General features: G+C 47.3%; 2 protein-coding genes across 4 annotated transcripts in view; one reads left to right on the forward strand and one right to left on the reverse strand.

The window, feature by feature from the left end:
- Window positions 1–1,535: 1,535 nt before the first annotated feature.
- Window positions 1,536–11,169, reverse strand: LOC145348194 (zinc finger and BTB domain-containing protein 12-like). The gene is made up of 2 exons (XM_080196391.1): window positions 11,060–11,169; window positions 1,536–5,091 (listed from the first exon to the last, which is right to left on the reverse strand). The coding sequence occupies exon 2, from the start codon at window positions 5,078–5,080 to the stop codon at window positions 3,917–3,919; it is 1,164 nt and encodes a 387-aa protein (XP_080052517.1). The 5' UTR covers window positions 5,081–5,091; window positions 11,060–11,169; the 3' UTR covers window positions 1,536–3,916.
- The window catches only part of LOC145348192 (histone-lysine N-methyltransferase EHMT2-like), a 77,416-nt gene continuing 69,809 nt past the window's right edge, over window positions 10,886–18,492 (forward strand). For all 3 annotated transcript variants that reach the window (XM_080196386.1, XM_080196388.1, XM_080196387.1), the window contains exons 1-2: window positions 10,886–10,923; window positions 17,560–17,641. In XM_080196386.1, coding sequence (XP_080052512.1) covers window positions 10,903–10,923; window positions 17,560–17,641 — 103 coding nt within the window. In that variant the 5' untranslated portion in view covers window positions 10,886–10,902. The remainder of the gene's footprint in view (window positions 10,924–17,559; window positions 17,642–18,492) is intronic.

Consider the following 18,492-nt stretch of genomic DNA (forward strand, 5'->3'; position numbering starts at 1 on the left):
AGTAAACTTGTGGGTCCTCACATCTCGAATACTAAAAGGCTGGGGAGAAGAAATAATGGGATCAAAGTTTGAACTGCCAGTGCCCAAAGACAAGTGAGAAAAGAGCTCTCTATGTGGTTTTACAAGAGGGTTTTCTTTTGATCACAGAAGTGTGAACTCCTAGTTCCCACCTACACAACGCTCAATATTGGTGGCGACTCATAGAGGTTTACAGTATGGAAACAGGCCCTTTGGCCCAACTTGTCCATGCCACCTTTTTTTTAAATCCCTAAGCTGACCTCAATTGCTTACATTTAGCCCATATCCCTCTGTACCCATTGTAGCCATGTAAATGTCTAAACGCTTTTTAAAGACAAAATTGTACCTGCCTCTACGACTACCTCTGGCAGCTTGTTCCAGACACTCACCACCCTCTGTGTGAAAAAAATTGCCCCTCTGGACACTTTTGTATTTCTCCCCTCTCACCTTAAACCTATGCCCTCTAGTTTTAGGCTCTTGTACCTTTGGGAAAAGATATTGATTATTTAGCTGATCTGTGCCCCTCATTATTTGATAGATCTCTATAAGATCACCCCTAAGCCTCCTACGCTCCAAAGAAAAAAGCCCCTCTCTATCATGCCTCTCCTTATAACTCAAACCATCAAGTCCTGGGGGCATCCTAGTAAATCTCTTCTGCACTCTTGCTAGTTTAATAATTATTTAATAATAATAGGAGGATGAATGGAACTATAACGGTGGATTACAATAACTTTTGTGCATGTTGTACTTACAGGAAGGATGTGGATGCTCTGGATGGGGTGCAGGGGAGATTCACCAGTATGTTGCCTGGGATGGAACAGTTAAGTTATAAAGAGAGGTTGGAGAGGCTTGGGTTGTCTTCTCTGATGTGGAGATGCCGGCGTTGGACTGGGGTAAACACAGTAAGAAATCTCACAACTGGGAACTCCCACCCATCTAAGGAACAGCCAGTTCCAAAAGCTAGTGGTGTTTGCTACAAATAAACCTGTTGGACTTTAACCTGGTGTTGTGAGACTTTTTACTTTGTTTTCCCTGGGCCAGAGAAGGCTGAGAGTTGACCTGATTGAGATGTTCAACAGTATGAGGGGCATGGAAATCGTGCGTAGGGAGCAGCTGTTCCCCTTAGTTGACAGGTCAGTTACGAGGGGACACAAGTTAAAAGTGAGGGATGGGAGGTTTTAGGGGGGATTTGAGGAAAATCCTTTTTACCCAGAGGGTGGTGATAATCTGGAATGCACTGCCTAGAAGGTTGGTGAAGATGGAATCCTTTTAAAAAGTACCTGGATGAGAATGTGGCATGCCATAACATTCAAGGATATGGGCCAAGTGCTGGCAAGTGGGATTAAGTGGATTGGTCAGGACCATTCATGCATTGGTGCAGACTCGATGGGTTGAAGGACCTCTTCTGCACGGTGGTATTTTGTGCTTCTATGTTCTGTCTTGTCTCTATGTAGAGATGACACACCAGCTTATATGTGTGTAGGAACTTTATTCACAGTGCTTTACAATGTCTCTTCCAGCTATAGCTTCCAGCTCTTTCTCCCATTTCTTCATTTTACTCTGACTCCACAGCCAGGCTTGACCAATCAAGCATAGTGAGCACCAATAGTAAACAGACTCACATAATCAAAAACAGAAAAAAAACTGAACACTGCAATAACCGAGACCAATACTCGCACCCCTCCAACAGGGCCTTCCAAGAAATGCAATGAAGAGGGAGGCATTGGGATAGAATTGATTCCCGAATGGTCTCTTTAGGATCAACCAAATCTGTCCTAAATTGGAAGGTGGAAGTCTGAGATCAGTTGTTAAAAATTTATTCACGGGAGTGCTTGTATTTGTTGTCCACCCCGAATCGCCCTTGAGAAGATGGTGGTGAGCCACCTTCTTGAATCGCTGCAGTCCCTGTGGTGAGGTTGGGGAGGGGGCTTTAGTGATGATGGAAGTGACAGTGATGTACTTCCAAGTCAGGATGGTGTGTGGGTTATAGGTGCTGATGTTCCTTTGTGCCTGCTGTCCTTAACTTCTAGGTGGTTTGGAAGATGCTGTTGTAGGGTCCTTGGTGAGTTGCTGTGTGATGATTTATATAGTGCACACTGCTAGCACTGTGCACCGGTGGTGGAGAGAGTGAATGTTTAAGGTGGTGGATGGGGTGCTTTATCTTGGATTGAGTCAAGCTCTTTGTTGGAGCAGCACCCATCCAGAGAAATGGAGAGTTTCCGACCACACTCCTGACTTGTGCTTTATAGATGGTGGAGAGGCTTTGGCAAGTGTTGTGACACAGAGGTTCATCCCCTTTTGAGAAGCCATGCTGAATCCTCCAAAGAGGAATACCTTGCTTTGTAATCTATTAAAAGTGTTTGGGAAGCTGTTAACTATTCTTCATTAACATTTAGAGCTTAACTAACAGAAATACCTGACACTCACTTTCAGTGAATAATTAAACAAGTTATTTATTTAACCGGGAACTTTAACTAAACAAGTAACATCTCAATTAAAGTAAAGTTCTACTGGAATGCTGTTCAAATAAATACAAGGTTCTTTCATTAACAAAAAATATAATAATTTAGTCACTCTCAAGTAATATACAACCAGGTGTTTCAGCTTTGGAAAACCTTTGGAGTTCTGTCAATTCCCCTGTCTGTGAGTTCTTTTGGATTTGGTACCCTTCGTTAGATAGGTGGAGAATTCTCTTAAGAAATATTTTAAGCTGATAGGGAGCTGCTCTTTCCCTCTCTAGGTGTTGAGAAGTAGGAGCCCTTGAGTTGAACAAGTGGTGGCAGAGAGGAGTTCTTCTTTATAACTGTGATGACCTAATCAACTTTCTTACACAAGGATTGGTCTAATGTTGTCAACAACAGCAAATACAAATTTGGTAGGTCCCTGATAGCTGAGTGTCTTCTTTAAACTGATAGGCTGTCAAAATTCAAAAGTTTGCAAAGCCTCTCACCAAGGCAATTCTGAAGCTTGGTCCTGGTTGCAAATGTTGCAATTTGTGTACCCTGTGTGCGCTTGCATTTTGAACATTCAAGCACAGACACAAAACCAGCTTTTAAAAGGGACCTGGTGCTGTGAGGCAGCAGTGCTGCTGACCGCTGTGCCTCCATGAGTACAAAATTACCAGGCTGGCCTTTCCTCTGCAATACCGAGAAAGTGCCACACAGTCCAAGGTGCCGTCTTTCAGATCAGGTGTCAGACTGAAACCCTCCGACCCCAACTTCTGCTTCTCAGTTGGGCTGTTTGGAAGAGGAGCAGGGGAGTTCCTTCCCCCCACTCCTCTCCCCACAGCTAACCCCACTCTGTTTGGACTTAAATACATAAACCCTCCATCAACATCACTGAAAATCAACAGATAATCTGGACACTATCAGACTGTTTGCTGCTTCTCCCGCATCGTATCAGTCACTTTGATTTATTAATGAGATTATTTGATTGGTTGTGAAGCAGTTTGGGATGTTAGAAGGTTGTGAAAATGAGAAATAAAAATGAGAGTCTCTCTCTCTCCAAATTGTTACTCCCACCACATTGAGGAAACGCGGCCCTTTCTGGAAGAGGCACAGCTCAAGAGAAGTCCGTGCACTGAGGGGACACACTGACCCTGGTCTTCCACACAAAGTGAGGGAGAACATCAACACCAGCCCGCAGAGTGAGGGTCCACACAGAGCGAGGGAGAACGCCAACACCAGCCCGCAGAGTGAGGGTCCACACAGAGCGAGGGAGAACGCCAACACCAGTCCGCAGAGTGAGGGCCCACGCAGAGCGAGGGAGAACGCCAACACCAGTCCGCAGAGTGAAGGCCCACGCAGAGCGAGGGAGAACGCCAACACCAGCCCGCAGAGTGAGGGTCCACGCAGAGCGAGGGAGACCCCTGTGGGACTCCACAGAGTGAGGGTCTCCTCTACAAGAGCTCGGGGTCCGCGCCACCCATGCTCAGCTGGGCTAACTTGCAGTTGTCGGCCGTGGTCTTGCCATGCTGTTCTTTCAGGTGCCTGCGGAGGGCAGGCTTGTGGGCGAAGCTCATGTTGCAGTAGTGACAGTGGTGGGGCCTGGCACCACTGTGCAGGTTCATGTGGTCCTTCAGCGAGCGGTTCTGGGTAAAGGTCTTGCCGCAGATGGTGCAGAGGTAGGGCTTGATGCCCGTGTGCACGTGGACGTGCCTGGACAGGTTGACCCGCTGGCTGAACACCTTGCCGCACCTGGGGCACATGAAGAGCTTGTGGGCCTTCATGTGGGCCACCAGGTGCTCCGGGTGCTGGAAGGCCTGTGCGCACTCGCTGCAGTGAATGGGCTGGGGGCAGGGGGCGGTGGCCTGGCTTCCTCGAGGGCTGGGGGGGCCGCGGGGCCTGACGGGACAGGCCTCCCCGCACCCCTCGCTGGCCGAGCTGTCCTCGTCCTCGGGGAAGGTGCTGCCAATCAGGACACAGCCCTCTTCGTCATCCGTCGTCTCGGAGAAGTCGGGGTAGGCCACTCGGCGGCTTCCGGAAGGTTCTGGCGCCGGGCTGTCGGTATCGATGATCACGTAGACGTCGTCAGCCTCTTCGTTCTCCTCAGACTCTGACTTGACCTCAGCCTCGGCCTCCCTTTGGGGCTGGGCCTGGGCCTGGATTTGGGCCTGGATTTGGGCCCGGGCCTGGGCGCGGGGCTCCGGCCCGCCGCCGTCCTCCTTGATCTTGATGCGGGGGTCGATGTACCTGGACAGGGCCCGCCTGCACTCCTCCACCACGTGGTCCATCTGCAGGTAGCTGGCCGTCGTCAGGTAGTTCACCACCTCCTTGAAGGGGAAGTGCAGCGCCCCGGTGTAGCAGGAGAGCAGCAGGCGGGACAGCATTTCCGCGCCCTCGCTCAGCGCCACCCGCACCTCCTTGGACGGGTTGAGGAGGAACTGGTCCCTCAGGAAGGGCGAGCAGGCCGCCAGCACCACCCGGTGCCCGGGGAAGCGCAGCTGCTCCGTCACGATGGTCACATCGCAGAAACGCTTCTCCATCCGCAGCTGGTTCATCTTCTTCAGGGTCATGGACTCGTGGTGAAGAAACTGGAACTGAAGAACCTCTCCTGATGCCATTGCTTTTCAAACTGTTTCAGATAAAGAAACAAAACACCTGTTAAGTTACTGCCAATAACTACATCACCCTGGACATATGAGCACAGCAGCAGGCCATTCGGCCCAACTATTCCGTGCTGTTGTTTATGTTCCACTCGCGTCTCAGTGGTCAGCACGGCTGCCTCACAGCTCCAGGGACCCGGGTTCGATTCCCGGCTCGGGTCACTGTCTGTGTGGAGTTTGCATGTTCGTCCCGTGCCTGTGTGGGTTTCCTCAAATCCTGTATTGGCTCAGTTTATTCACAAAGGCCCTGCTTTCTCAACCTTGTCCCTAGCCTGAGATGTGGAGATCCACTGGTTAAATCACCACCAGGTACCTCTCCCTGCCAAAGGGCAAAGCAGCCTCTGGTCATCTGGGACTATGTAAAAAGTCTGACAACAGCAGGTTTTAGTCCAACCGATTTATTTGATAATAGACTATTATTTGATAGTCTATTTTGGTGATTTTATATCCTTCAAGTTTCTCAACACTCTGCTCTTTCACCTGTGATTTTTTTTTTTGTAAAAGTCAAAGCTGCCATAGTCCCAGATGTGATGTGGATATGCCGGCGTTGGACTGGCGTAAACACAGTAAAAAATCTGACAACACCAGGTTTTAGTCCAACCGATTTATTTGATAATAGACTATTATTTGATAGTCTATTATCAAATAAATCGGTTGGACTAAAACCTGGTGTTGTCAGATTTTTTACTGTGTTTACGCCAGTCCAACGCCGGCATATCCACATCACATCTGGGACTATGGCAGCTTTGGCTTTTACAAAAAAAAAAATCACAGGTGAAAGAGCAGAGTGTTGAGAAACTTGAAGGATATAAAATTGATGGTGGGATTATCACTAGACTATTAATCCAGAAGCTCAGCTAATGTTCTAGGGACCCGGGCTCGAATCCTGCCACGGCGGATGGTAGAATCTGAATTCAATTTAAAACAAAAATCTGGAATTAAGAATCTACTGATGATCATGAAACCATTGTCAATTGTCAGAAAAACCCATCTGGTTCCCTAATGTCCTTTAGGGAAGGAAATCTGCTGTCTTTATCTGCTCTGGCCTACATATGACTCCAAAGCCACAGCAATGTGGTTGATTCTCAACTGCCCTCTGAAACGGCCTAAGTAATCCACTCTGTTGTCAAAAAGGCAACTAGGGAAGGGCAATAAAAGTTGGCCAGTTAGCGACGCCCACATCCCACAAATGAATGAAGAAAACCTTGAAGTTGATAAGCTACCGGGAGCAGATGAGATGCATCCAAGGATACTGAGGGAAGAGTGGAAATTGCAGAGCCTTCCTTAGACTTGGTGCCAAAGGACCGGGAAATTGCAAATGTTACACCCATGTTCAAGAAGGGTACATTGATAAGTCCAGCAACTGCAGCGCAGTCAGATTAACTTCGGTAATATCTAGAAATAATAACTCTGGACAAAATTAATTGTCCCATGGACAAACGTGGGTTAATTAAGAAAATCTAGCATGAATTTCTAATGGGGAGATCATGTTTAACTAATTTGCTGGAGTTTTTGAAAAGGCCACAGGACGGACTGACGAGGTTAATGCTATTGATGGGGTGATGTACACGGATTTCCAAAAGATACAGTGCCACGCAACAGATTTGTGAGTAAAGTTATAGCTCATGGAATGAAAGGAACAGCAGCAACATGGATGCAAAATTGGCTGACTGTCAGCAATGTAGACACGAATGGTTAACAGATATTTTTTGGGCTGGAGGAAGATTTGACATGGGAGTTCCCAAGGAGTTGGTAGTGGACCCTTGGTCTTTTTAGTACAGAATACAGAATTCATCTGTGGGACATGGGCATCATTGAGTGGCCAGCATTTATTGTCAATCCCTCGTTGCCCTTGTTGAGAGTCAACCACATTGCTGTGACTCCGCAGTCACATGTAGGCCAGACCGGGTAAGGACGGCAGATTTCCTGCCCTAAAGAATATTGAAAATAAAAAACCCAGAATTATGACCTACACCTTGGGTGTGGAGGTCACAATTTGCACATGAAACAAAACTTGGAAGTATTATGAACCGCACGGTGGTTAGCACTGCTGCCTCACAGTGCCAAGGATCCGGGTTCAATTCTGGCCTTGGGCGACTATCAATGCGGAGTTTGCACATTCTACCCATGTCTGCATGGGTTTCCTCCGGGTGCTCCTGTTTCCTCCCACAGTCCAAAACCTGCAGGTTAGGTGGATTGCCCCTTCGTGTCCCAAGATTTATTGGTTAGGGGGACTACTAAGGTAAATACCTGGGGTTATGGGGTAAGCCTGGGTATGATTCAGTGAAGAATCAGTGCAGCAAATGGCCTCCTATGATTCTAAAAGGACATTGACAAGGGAATGGGCAGATACGTACAGATAATGTTCAACGCAGAGAAGTTTAAAGTTTATTTATTAGTCACAAGTAAGCTAACATTAACGCTGCAATGAAGTTACTGTGAAAATCCCCTAGTCGCCATACTCCAGTGCCGATTTAGGTACATTGAGAGAGAATTTAGCACGGCCAATGCACATCTGTGGGAGGGAACCGGAGCACCTGGAGGAAACCCATGCAGACACGGGGAGAACGTGCAGACTTCATACAGACCCAAGCTGGGATTCGAACCCGGGTCCCTGGCGCTGTGAGGCAGCAGTGTTAACCACTGTGCCACCATACAGCTCTACAGATAGGAAATGGATCAGATATTAAACTGATAAGAAGATATTGCACTTGGTTTGAAGTGATTTTGGTACATGGAGAGTGTGTATATAGCTATAAACAATAAATACAATTCAAAACGTGGCACGGGGGACCTAGGCATACTCCTTTTTTTCAAAAAATAAAACAAAAATAAATGATCAAAAAATATAGCAACGACAGGTCCTGATGTGGCACTGTAATAAAATTATGTCAAAACATCAAAAGAAAGTTACAAAATCAAACCTTCATTACTGGGGAGTGACAATGCCTGTGCCAAATCATGTGGCAGCCACCAGTTGCGAAAGACCTGAAATCTGCCAGTGAGGATCTGGGTATATATGTACATAACCCATTGATGGCGTCAGGCCAGGTGGGGGTAGCATCTAATAAGGCATACAGCCCAATCCATCACACAAACCAGCCTCCCATCCATGTCTACACGTCCTGCTGCTTTGGAAAAGCAGCCTGCATAATTAAGGAACCCATGCACCCTGGGCATTGTTTCTTCCACCTTCTTCCTTTGGGAAAAAGATACAAAAGTCTGAGGTCACGCACCAACCGACTCAAGAACAGATTCTTCCGTGCTGCTGTCAGATTTTTGAATGGACTTTCCTTGCATTAAGTTGATCTTTCCCTACATTCTAGCTATGACTGTAACACTACATTCTGCACTCTCGTTTCCTTCTCTACGAACGGTATGTATAAACGTACAAGAGACAATACCTTTCATTATATGTTAATACATATGATAAGAAAAAATCAAATCTACCATGTCTTTAAGAAATAGATTTGTGTCACGTTTCTTGTGCAGGATTTTTTTTAAACAGTAAGTTCTATTCAACTGGTGCCACTTTGTCTGTAACTGACAGCTCCATGTTGTCACTGCAGCAGCACAATTGATCTTAATTGCTAAAATGTTTGTTTAAATCTGGGCAAATGCTGTCCTGTTATTTTAATGCTTTCCTCTGGGTTTTTTCAGAGTAGGGCTTGATTGACAGGGAAAAAAACCATGTGATTGGGTGGGACTAGGCTTACACAGACAAATAAAGTCAGTTGTTGCTTGGGATCTTTAAAGAGAGGTAACTTTATCTGTGTCTCTTTCTCTCTCTGGATTTGAGGACTGTGATCTGTCAGGAAATAAGTCTCTTTCTCTGGTGGCAGCTGTATGGAGTCAAATGAAAGTTGTATTTCTGCATGTTTCCGGAGAGGTTAAAAGGCTGCAAATCTCGCACCCACCTGAGCCAATATGTATTTTGTGCTAACTTAATCTGAAGAGGAATTTATGTCTGTGGGGCTATTGCTTACATTGGAACTATAGAGATAGTTAGCTGTTGAGAATTATGTCTTGTCATGTTTAAATATTTTCAATTAGTAACAGTTACGGTGATTATTTCTGTTGTATTTTAACTGTGTTGTTAAATAAAGCGTGTTTTAATGAAAGCTTCCTGATTGGTCAGTTGAATCATACATGGAGCAAAACACATTATGCTCACTCTAATGCCGAAATTTAAAATAGTCGGGGTGTAGGCTAACTTTGTCATATTTATTTATTACTGTAGGCTTACATTAACACAGCAATGATGTTACTGTGATAATCCCCTCATCGCCACAATCCAGCGCCTGTTCGGTTACTCTGAAGGAGAATTTAACAGGGCCGATGCATCTAGCCAGCATTTCATTTGGACATAGGAGGAAACCAGAGCATCCAGAGGAACCCCTGCAGACACAGGGAGAAAGTGCAAACTCCAGACAGTGGCCCAAGGCTGGAATTGAACCTGGGTCCCTGGCACTATGAGGCATCTGTGCTAATCACTGCACCACCATGCTGCTGATGTTCTGTCGGGAAGAAAGTCTGTATTTTTAACCTGGTCTGGCCTACGTGTGACTCCAACAATGCAGTAGGCTAACATCAGGATTGGTGAGACTGTCCTACAAAGACAGATTAATTCAACTGGGCCTTTATTCACTGGAATTCAGAGGGATGAGATGAAATCTGATGAAAATGTATAAAATTCTAACAAGACTAGACAGAATAAATGCAGGGGAGATGTTTTGCCTGGTTGGGGAATCTTGAAGCAGACAACACAGTCTCAGGATACGGGATATATCGTTTTAAAACTGGGATGAGGAGAAATTTCTTCAACCAGTGGGTGGCGAACCTGTAAAATTCTCTACCACAGAAGACTGGAGGCCAAGTCACTGAATGCATTCAAGATACATGGTGTGCTTTGTTACATAGTGTGCAAGAAACAATACTTTTCATTGTATACCAATACATGTGACAATAATAAACAAAATCAAGAAAGATTGATTTTTTTAATTTCAATGGCATCAGGGAAGAAAGCAGGAATATGGCACTGAGATGAGAATTGATCTTTACAGATAATCTAGCAGCACTTGTGATTCCCTGTAAAGGTCTGTTATTCAGCAGCCTACATTGCACTATACTGACTATACTTATGTCTTGATTAGACTCATAGAAACCCTACAGTGCAGAAGGAGGCCATTTGGTCCATCAAGTCTGCACCAACCACAATCCCACCCAGGCCCTATCCCCATATCCCTACATATTTATCCACCAATCCCTCTAACCTACACATCTCAGGACTCTAAGGGGCAATTTTTAGCATGGCCAGTCAACTTAACCTGCACATCTTCGGACCTTTGATACCTGTGAGTATCAGGCTATCCTCACTCTGATATATTCTGTACCTGCACGCCTCTCTCCACTTCACCTGATGAAGGGGCAGCGCTCTGAAAGCTTGTGATTTCAAATGAACCTGTTGGACTAAACCGGGTGTGGTGTGATCTCTCATATTGAATAGCAGAGCAGGATCGAAGGGCTGAATGACCTACTCCTGCTCCCAGTTTCTATGCTCACCCTCTGGAATGGCCTATCAAGCCACACGCAGTTTCAAAACCAATCAGGGATGGGCAACAAATGCCAATGACGCCCACATCCCATGGAAGCAGAGAAAGAAGTTCAGGGGGGGGTCTCTGCTCCTTTAAGAGCACTGGCCCTTTAAGAATCTGCCCCGCCCCCTCCCGCGATGTGGCCCCGCCCCCGCCGCTGCGCCATGACGTCACGGGCCGGGAGCCATGGCTTCCCTGGATGCTGAGGTGAGAGAGGCGCTGAGGGGAGGGAATTCCACTTTCCCATTAAAATCCGCCACCCCGCCTCCTCTCGGCTGGGCCGCTCGGACTCCCCTTCCCCCATCTCCCCCTCCGATCCCCGTCAAATTCCATTCCGGCTTACCTCTAAAACTGCGGCCTTCTCCTTTCCGCCTCCCCCGCTTCTTGCTCCTCCGTCGGCTCCGAGTCCACGGCGGCCATGGGTCTGGGGCGCTTTTGTGAAGCGGAGTGGGGGGGAGGAGGGAGCTGATTGACAGCCGGCACCCCGGACCCTGTGTAGCTCATTGGCTCCCCAGCGCCGTTCGCTGGCGGGGGAATGCCGTATGCCGGGTTCGGGGCGGAGGGTAACGGACGATCGACGGACTGACCCCGCAACATGGGTAGCGCATCGGCTCCCCTGTTGGCTCGCGGGGAGGATTGCGCTATACATGGTTAGGGGTGAGGTGGGGGAATTGTTGACTGTGGTGCCTATCCACATGTGTAATGTATCGATTACCTCTTTTTGGAACGTATAGATATGCTGTATGCATGGTTCGGGGCGAGGGTGAGCGAGGTGGTGGATGATTTACTTTTGAACCCCGTAAACTGTGTAAGATATACTTTCCCTTGCCTGCGGCGGGTGGGGTATGCCCTATACAGAGGCTGGTGGGTCGGATGCTGTATAGTGTGATTGTCAACCTAACTCTCAAACCTTTATTTGATTGTGGGATATGCGTTATCCAGAGTTCGGGGTACGAGGTTGGCCAACCCCGGCGATAGACATGCTGCCTTGTTGCTGTGTAATTTTTTTCCCCTTCCCGCACGTACATTTGACAAACTTGCAAGCTTGGGATTCCGACCACTTTTTCTTCAACTCAAAACTTCCATTTCATGTAGTACCTCTGAACGGTTTTAAAAAAAACTGCACTTTGTTTACAGAGTTTTACAATGTAACCCCATAAGAAAACTTCCTACATTGCATTGTCTATGTTCCAGTTCTGTTTACAACCTTGCCAACCCTTCAGATAGAATTTGGGAACAGGAGGAGTCATCGCCCCATAACATTCAATGGCATTGCCATTGTTAACTTGTCTACTGTCAACATCCTGGAGATTTCTCTTCCCACCAGTGGTGACTGTAACACGATATTCTGCACCCTCTTTGGGTGGTGCAGTGGTTGGCACTGCTGTCTCACTGTGCCAGGGACCTGGGTTTGAGTCCTAGCTTGGGTCACTCAGGAGTTTGCATGTTCTCCCTGTGTCTGTGAGGGTTTCTCCAGGTGCTCTGCTGTCCTCCCACAGTCTGAAAAATGTGCTGGTTAGGGTGCATTGGCCATGTTAAATTCTCCATCAGTGTACCCGAACAGGTGACAGAGTGTGGTGACTAGGGGATTTTCACAGTAACTTCATTGAATGTTAATGTAAGCCTGCTGATAACACTAAAAATTAAATTTTAAACTTAACCATACACTTACTTTCTCCCCAGTGTACTCTCAACGTTATGTTTTGTCTGTACAGCACATAAGAAACCATGCACGTGACAATAATAAAGGTCGCTATTATCGGGAGACTTAACTGGACCGGCCACTGTGGCTGCAAGTGTAGTAAGAAGTCTCACAACATCAGGTTAAAGTCCAACAGGTTTATTTGGTAGTAAACGTCACTAGTTTTCGGAATGCTGCTCCTTCGTCAGGTGAGTGGAGAGTTCTGAACACAAATAGGGCATATAAAGACACACACAGTTTACAGAATAGGCTTTGAGTTTACAGAAGAGGCCTCTGATCTTCGCGTAAACGTTCCCCAAGGCAGCTTTCACAACATACGACAGCGCCGAGTCTCTGAGCAGAAACTGATAACCAAGTTCCGCACGTATGAGGACAGCCTCAACCACGATTTTGAGTTGACGTCTCATTATCTGTAACCTCCATGACTTGCCTGAACTTGCAACATCTCACTTACTGTCCTGTCTGGAGACAAAACACATCTTTTAACCTATGTTTAATGCTATCTCCACTCACATTGTCTGCACCTTAAGACTTGAATAGCAGATTAGCTGTAAAGACTCGCGTTCCAATCAGTATTCTGTAAACTGTGTGTTCCTTTATATGCCCTGTTTCTGATCAGAACTCCCCACTCACCTGACGAAGGAGCTGCGCTCTGAAAGCTGGTGGCGTTTACTACCAAATAAACCTGTTGGACTTTAACCTGGTGTTGTGAGACTTCTTACTTGTTTACCCCAGTCCAACTCTGGCATCTCCACATCATGGCTGCAAGTGCAGCTCAGAGTCTGGGAGTTCTGCAGAGTAACTCACCACCTGGCCAAAGATGTTTAGGTTAGGGAGACTGGCCATGCTAAATTATCCCGCAAGTATCCCGAGATATGTAGGTTAGATGAATTAGCCATGGGAAATGTGTGGCGTTATGGGGATAGGGTAGGGGAGAGAGCCTGGGGAAGATACTCTGTCAGAGCCAGTGCAGACTTGATGGTCCTCTTCTCCACCGTCAGATTCTATGATTTTATAACTTCCCCAAAGCCTGTTCACCATCTAAAAGGTGCAAGTCAGGAGTGTGATGGAACATGCACCTGAATGATCTAGATAGGCTGGGCGAATGGGCCAGGAACTGGCAAATGGAATTTAAAGTTGGCAAGTGTGAAGTTGTCCACTTTGGCAGGAATAATGGTAGGAAGGACTATTACTTACATGGCGAAAAACTGCAGCATACTACAGTGCAGAGGGACCTTGGGGTCCTTGTGATTGAGTCGCAAAAACCCAGTCCGCAGGTGCAGCAGGTGGTCAGGAAGGCAAATGGGATGCTGGCCTTCATAGCGAGGGGGATTGAATATAAAAGTAGGGAGGTCTTGCTGCAACTGTACAGGGCACTGGTGAGGCTGCAGCTGGAGTACTGTGTGCAGTTTTGGTCTCCGCACTTACGCAAGGATATTTTGGCCTTGGAGGGAGTGCAGAGGAGGTTTACTAGGCTGATACCGGAGTTGAGGGGGTTGAACTATGACGAGAGGCTGAATAAACTAGGCTTGTACTCGTTAGAGTTTAGAAGAATGAGGGGAGATCTCATTGAGACATATAAGATGATGAATGGGATGGATAGGATAGAGGTGGAGAGGCTCTTCCCGCTCAGGAAGGACAGTAGGACTAGAGGGCACAGCCTCAAAATAAGGGGGGGGGGATGCAGTTAAGAACGGAGTTGAGGAGGAACTTCTTCACTCAAAGGGTGGTGAATCTCTGGAATTCTCTGCCTGTTGAAGTGGCGGAGGCTACCTCACTAAATATATTTAAGACGCAGGTAGATAGGTTTTTGATAGGCAAGGGGATTAAGGGTTATGGGGAGAGGGCGGGAAAGTGGAACTGAGCCACGTCAGATCAGCCATGATCTTATTGAATGGCGGGGCAGGCTCGAGGGGCTAGATGGCCTACTCCTGCTCCTATTTCTTACGTTCTTATGAGTACAGCTCCAACAACACAAGAAGCTCAACACCATCCAGTACAAAGCAATCCGCTAGATTGGCACCCATCAAACACCTTTCCGTATTCATTCCCTCCACTGGTGCATAGTTGCAGCCGTGTGGACCATCTATCTACAAGTTAGTGCAGAAGGAGGCCATTCAGCCCATTGAGTCTGCACTGACCACAATCCCACCAAGGCCTTATTCCCCATAACCCCTTGCATTTACCCTAGCTAGCCTTCAACATTAAGGGCAATTTATTGTGGCCAATCCACCTAATTCGTACGTCTTTGCACCGGTGGGAGGAAACCGGAGCACCCAGAGGAAACCCATGCAGAAATGGGGAGAATGTGCAAACTCTGCACGAACAGTGGCCCAAGTCGGCAGCAGTGCTAACCACTGTCACCGTGCCACCCAATGCACTGCAGCAACTCGGCAAGGGAAGCTCTTTCACTATCACCTTCCAGACCTGTGACTTTACACTCTAGAAGGGCAAGGGCAGCAGATACGTGGGAACACGATCACCTTCAAGCTCCCTTCCAATCCACATACGTTCCTGATTTGGAATTATGTCATCGTTCCTTCACTGTCGCTGGGTCAAAATCCTGGAACTACCTCCCCCAACAGTGCTGTGAGTGTACTTACACGTGGACAGCAGCGTTTCAACTCACCGTCACCACCTCAGGGGCAATGAGGGATGGCCAGTAAATGCTGGTCTAGACACTGACGTCCACATCCTTTTAAGTATTTAAAAACTCTTAAAAGTATCCACCCTGTCAAGCTCCCTCAAGATCTTATGTTTCAATAATATCACCTCTTTATTCTAAACTCTCATGGGTAAAGGTCAAACCTGTGACAATGGTGGCACAGTGGTTAGCATTGCTGTCTCACAGCTCCAGGGACCTAAGTTCAATTCCGGCCTCAGGTGACTGTCTGCGTGGAGTTTGCACATTTTCCCCGTGTCTGCATGGGTTTTCTCTGGGTACTCCGGTTTCCTCCCACATTCCAAAGATTGGTTAGGTGGATTGGTCATGCTAAATTGCCCCTTAGCGTCAGGGTATTAGAAGGGTAAATATGTGGGGTTACGGAGATAAAGCCTAGGTGGGTTTGTGATCACTGCAGACTCGATGGGCTGAATGTACTCCTTCTGCATTGTAGGGATTCGATGATGAGCTTCCTTGAAGGGTGAAAAATTTGTTTAAAATGTGCATTTTTATCCTATCGGTCAGATGTTTTGGATCAAATGCAATACTTTGCAAAGCGGTTGACTGCTGTTACGTTGTTAAATGGTGTTTTATCAGCTCCTGGGTTGAGCTGGTGGCTGGGGGAAGGGATGGAGGATTGTGGGTGCTAATCTGGCAGGCTTCCTGTTGGTGATCGCCAATGGTGTAACAGCTGGAGGCATCTGGTGTCAGATGAAAGCAGAATGGTACCTCAGCTGTCAAATAAAGTTTATTTATTAGTGACACCTAGGCTTACATTAACGTTACAGTGAAGTTACTGTGAAAACCCCCTAGTCACCACAGTCTGGCGCCTGTTCGGGTACACTGAGGGAGAATTTAACACGGCCTATGCACCCTAAGCAGCATGTCTTTCGGACTGTGGGAGGAAACTGGAGCACTCGGAGGAAACCCATGCAGACGTGGGGAGAATGTACAAACTCCGCACAGAAAGTGACCAAAGCCACGAATCGAACCTGGGTCCCTGGCACTATGAGGCGACAGTGCTAACCACCATGCCGTCCCCAATTTGTCAGACTGGCCACATTTGAAACTCCTACCCGCGAAGTTTGGGCATGTGAGCCCAGTGAGGAGTGGACATCTTCGATAGGTAGTGAATGTCATGTTTTCAGAGTGTAGAACCAGCGCTTTGTTCGAATAATGGGGGGCACAGAGGGAGATATTTGATAATGCGATGAATGTTTCTGCAGTCCTTTCCGATGTAGAGTTCCAGATCCCCTCCCCCGGGTGAAAGATCTGCTCTCTAATCCACCTGCCAAATCCAAGCTCATTGACCTCTCTGTTAAGTTTAAGTGTCTTTATTAGTCTAACAAGTGGACTGACATTAACACTGCAATGAAGATACTATGAAAGTCGCTGAGTAGCCACACTCCAGCGCCTGTTCGGGTACACTGAGGGAGAATTTAGCATGGCCAATGCACCCTAAGCAGCACGTCTTTCGAACGTGTTAAAGAAGATAGGTCTTTCTGATCCACTCGATCTAGGTCCCTTGTCGCTTTATGCACAGTAAATCATCCCTCTTCCATAGAATTTAATAATTTAAAGACCACTTTTTGATCAACCCTCGATCTTCTATTTTAAAGGGAAAATAGACTCAGTCAATCCCTTCATCATATATACCCACATGTTTCTGTTATCATTCTTGTAAATCCTCTCCATGTCCTCATTATAACATGCCAACCAGAACTATATGCTGTACCTTTTCTATGTGATCTAACTAAGGTTCACTGCAGATTTAGTATAATCTCCCTACGTTTCAGTTGTTCTGCTATTTCTGACCTTGTCTCAGAGACTTTGCAGTGCAGCATTGGTCTCTCTTCAAAGCAGGTGACGGTCTCCCCTTAACAGCGTTGGGTCATGCTAACCTGTTCCCACTGCCCTGCTTCCAGCCCCCCTCACCCTCTCAACAATAAAACTTCTCCAACTGAAAGTGGGAAAGTGTGGACTGCAGCGGGACTGGGATGTAGAAAGTGGAGCCGGAACCTTCTCTCTGGGTTGTACCTCGGAGTGAAGTTGAGTTACGAATGGCAGGAAGGCCTGAAACCAGGGAAAGGGGTAATGTTCTCAAACCTCCCCCCCCAGAACTATCCCCTCCTCAGAGCCCCTCCCCCCCAAACCCCTCCTCAGAGTCCCCCCCCCCCCCCAAAACCCCTCCTCGAAGCTCCCCCTCCACCCCCTTCCTGGAGCTTATCCTCCAGCCCTTCTCCTCAAACTTTGCCCTTCCTCAGTTTTCATCCTCACCATTTCCTAAGACCTCAGTCTCCTCAGGCTTCACCCTCATCTCAGACCTCACCCATCCTCAGTCCTGCCATACCGTCCCCTCTTTCTGATGAGCCGTTTATGTCCCAACAGAGGCCATTGTTGGAGGAACTGATGAGGAATGTAAATCAAAGTTTGCTTTTCTGTTGGAATTTGTTGAGGTATTTCTCTTGTTTTTATCCAGGGGGAGGCTAACAGCACGGACCAGGTCACAGCAGAGCCAGAGCTCCTGGTGCTGGACACAAGCCCCAGTGAAGTCACTCAAGGTAAGATTAAACAATTCAAAATGGCCGTTGTTCTGTTGTCTGAGCTGGCAGCCATTTTGCCCACAGCGCAATCCTGCAAACGGCAGTGAGGAAAGGCATGGTGATCTATTTTGTTGGTGGAGAGGGGGTTATTGGCAGCACAGCGAGCAGAGGACTCTGAACAGTGCCTTGGGAACTCTTGCCACATACTGAGCCAGGTCAAAGGGCAGGGAGGTGGCAGATGAAATTGAATATGGGTTGAAGTGCAAAGTGAGTGAGATTGGACAGGAGAGGCGAGAATCTGCATGTCATGGCAACGTGCCTGATGTGAGGTAGATGGATCGAGAGCTGGAGATAGTTCAAACTGTTGGTGTGGTTTTAGCAGGCAGTAGCTGCGGCTCGGAGGAGGGAGTGACAGAGGGAGTTCAAAGGAGGGAATGAGGCAGGCAGAGGTTTGATGAGGGAGGAGGTTTTTGGGGTGAGGGAGCTTCGACGAGGCATGTAGAAGGAGCAGGTGAGTGGAAGATTTGAGAGGGCAAAGGTGAGGGAGAGATTTCAGGAAAAGGTGAGGGATGAGGTTTGAGGGGGAGATTTTAGGGAATAACGTTAAAATTCATCCTGGCCTTGGTGAGGCCAGACCTGTGTTGAAGAATGGTGTCGAGTTATAGGAGGGAGTTCATGGAGGCCTCGAGAGAGAGAAAATATAATGGGAAATGGAGTGCATGTCACATGCACAGAGAGGTTACACTGTCATAAGGGTTATACTGATTAGGAAAGATTGAACGGGCTTGGGACTGTTCTTTCAAAAAGAGAAAACTGAGAGATGTCCTGATAGAGTCCTTGAAAATTATGAAATGATTCCAAAGATTTGC

This window comes from Carcharhinus amblyrhynchos, chromosome 9 (genome assembly GCF_965287045.1).
Source record: "Carcharhinus amblyrhynchos chromosome 9, sCarAmb.v2.hapA, whole genome shotgun sequence".
Taxonomy (NCBI): domain Eukaryota; kingdom Metazoa; phylum Chordata; class Chondrichthyes; order Carcharhiniformes; family Carcharhinidae; genus Carcharhinus; species Carcharhinus amblyrhynchos.

Coding starts and splice junctions, on each gene's coding strand:
- LOC145348194 (XM_080196391.1), bottom strand. CDS start 5,080: ATGGCATCAGGAGAGGTTCTTCAGTTCCAGTTTCTTCACCACGAGTCC.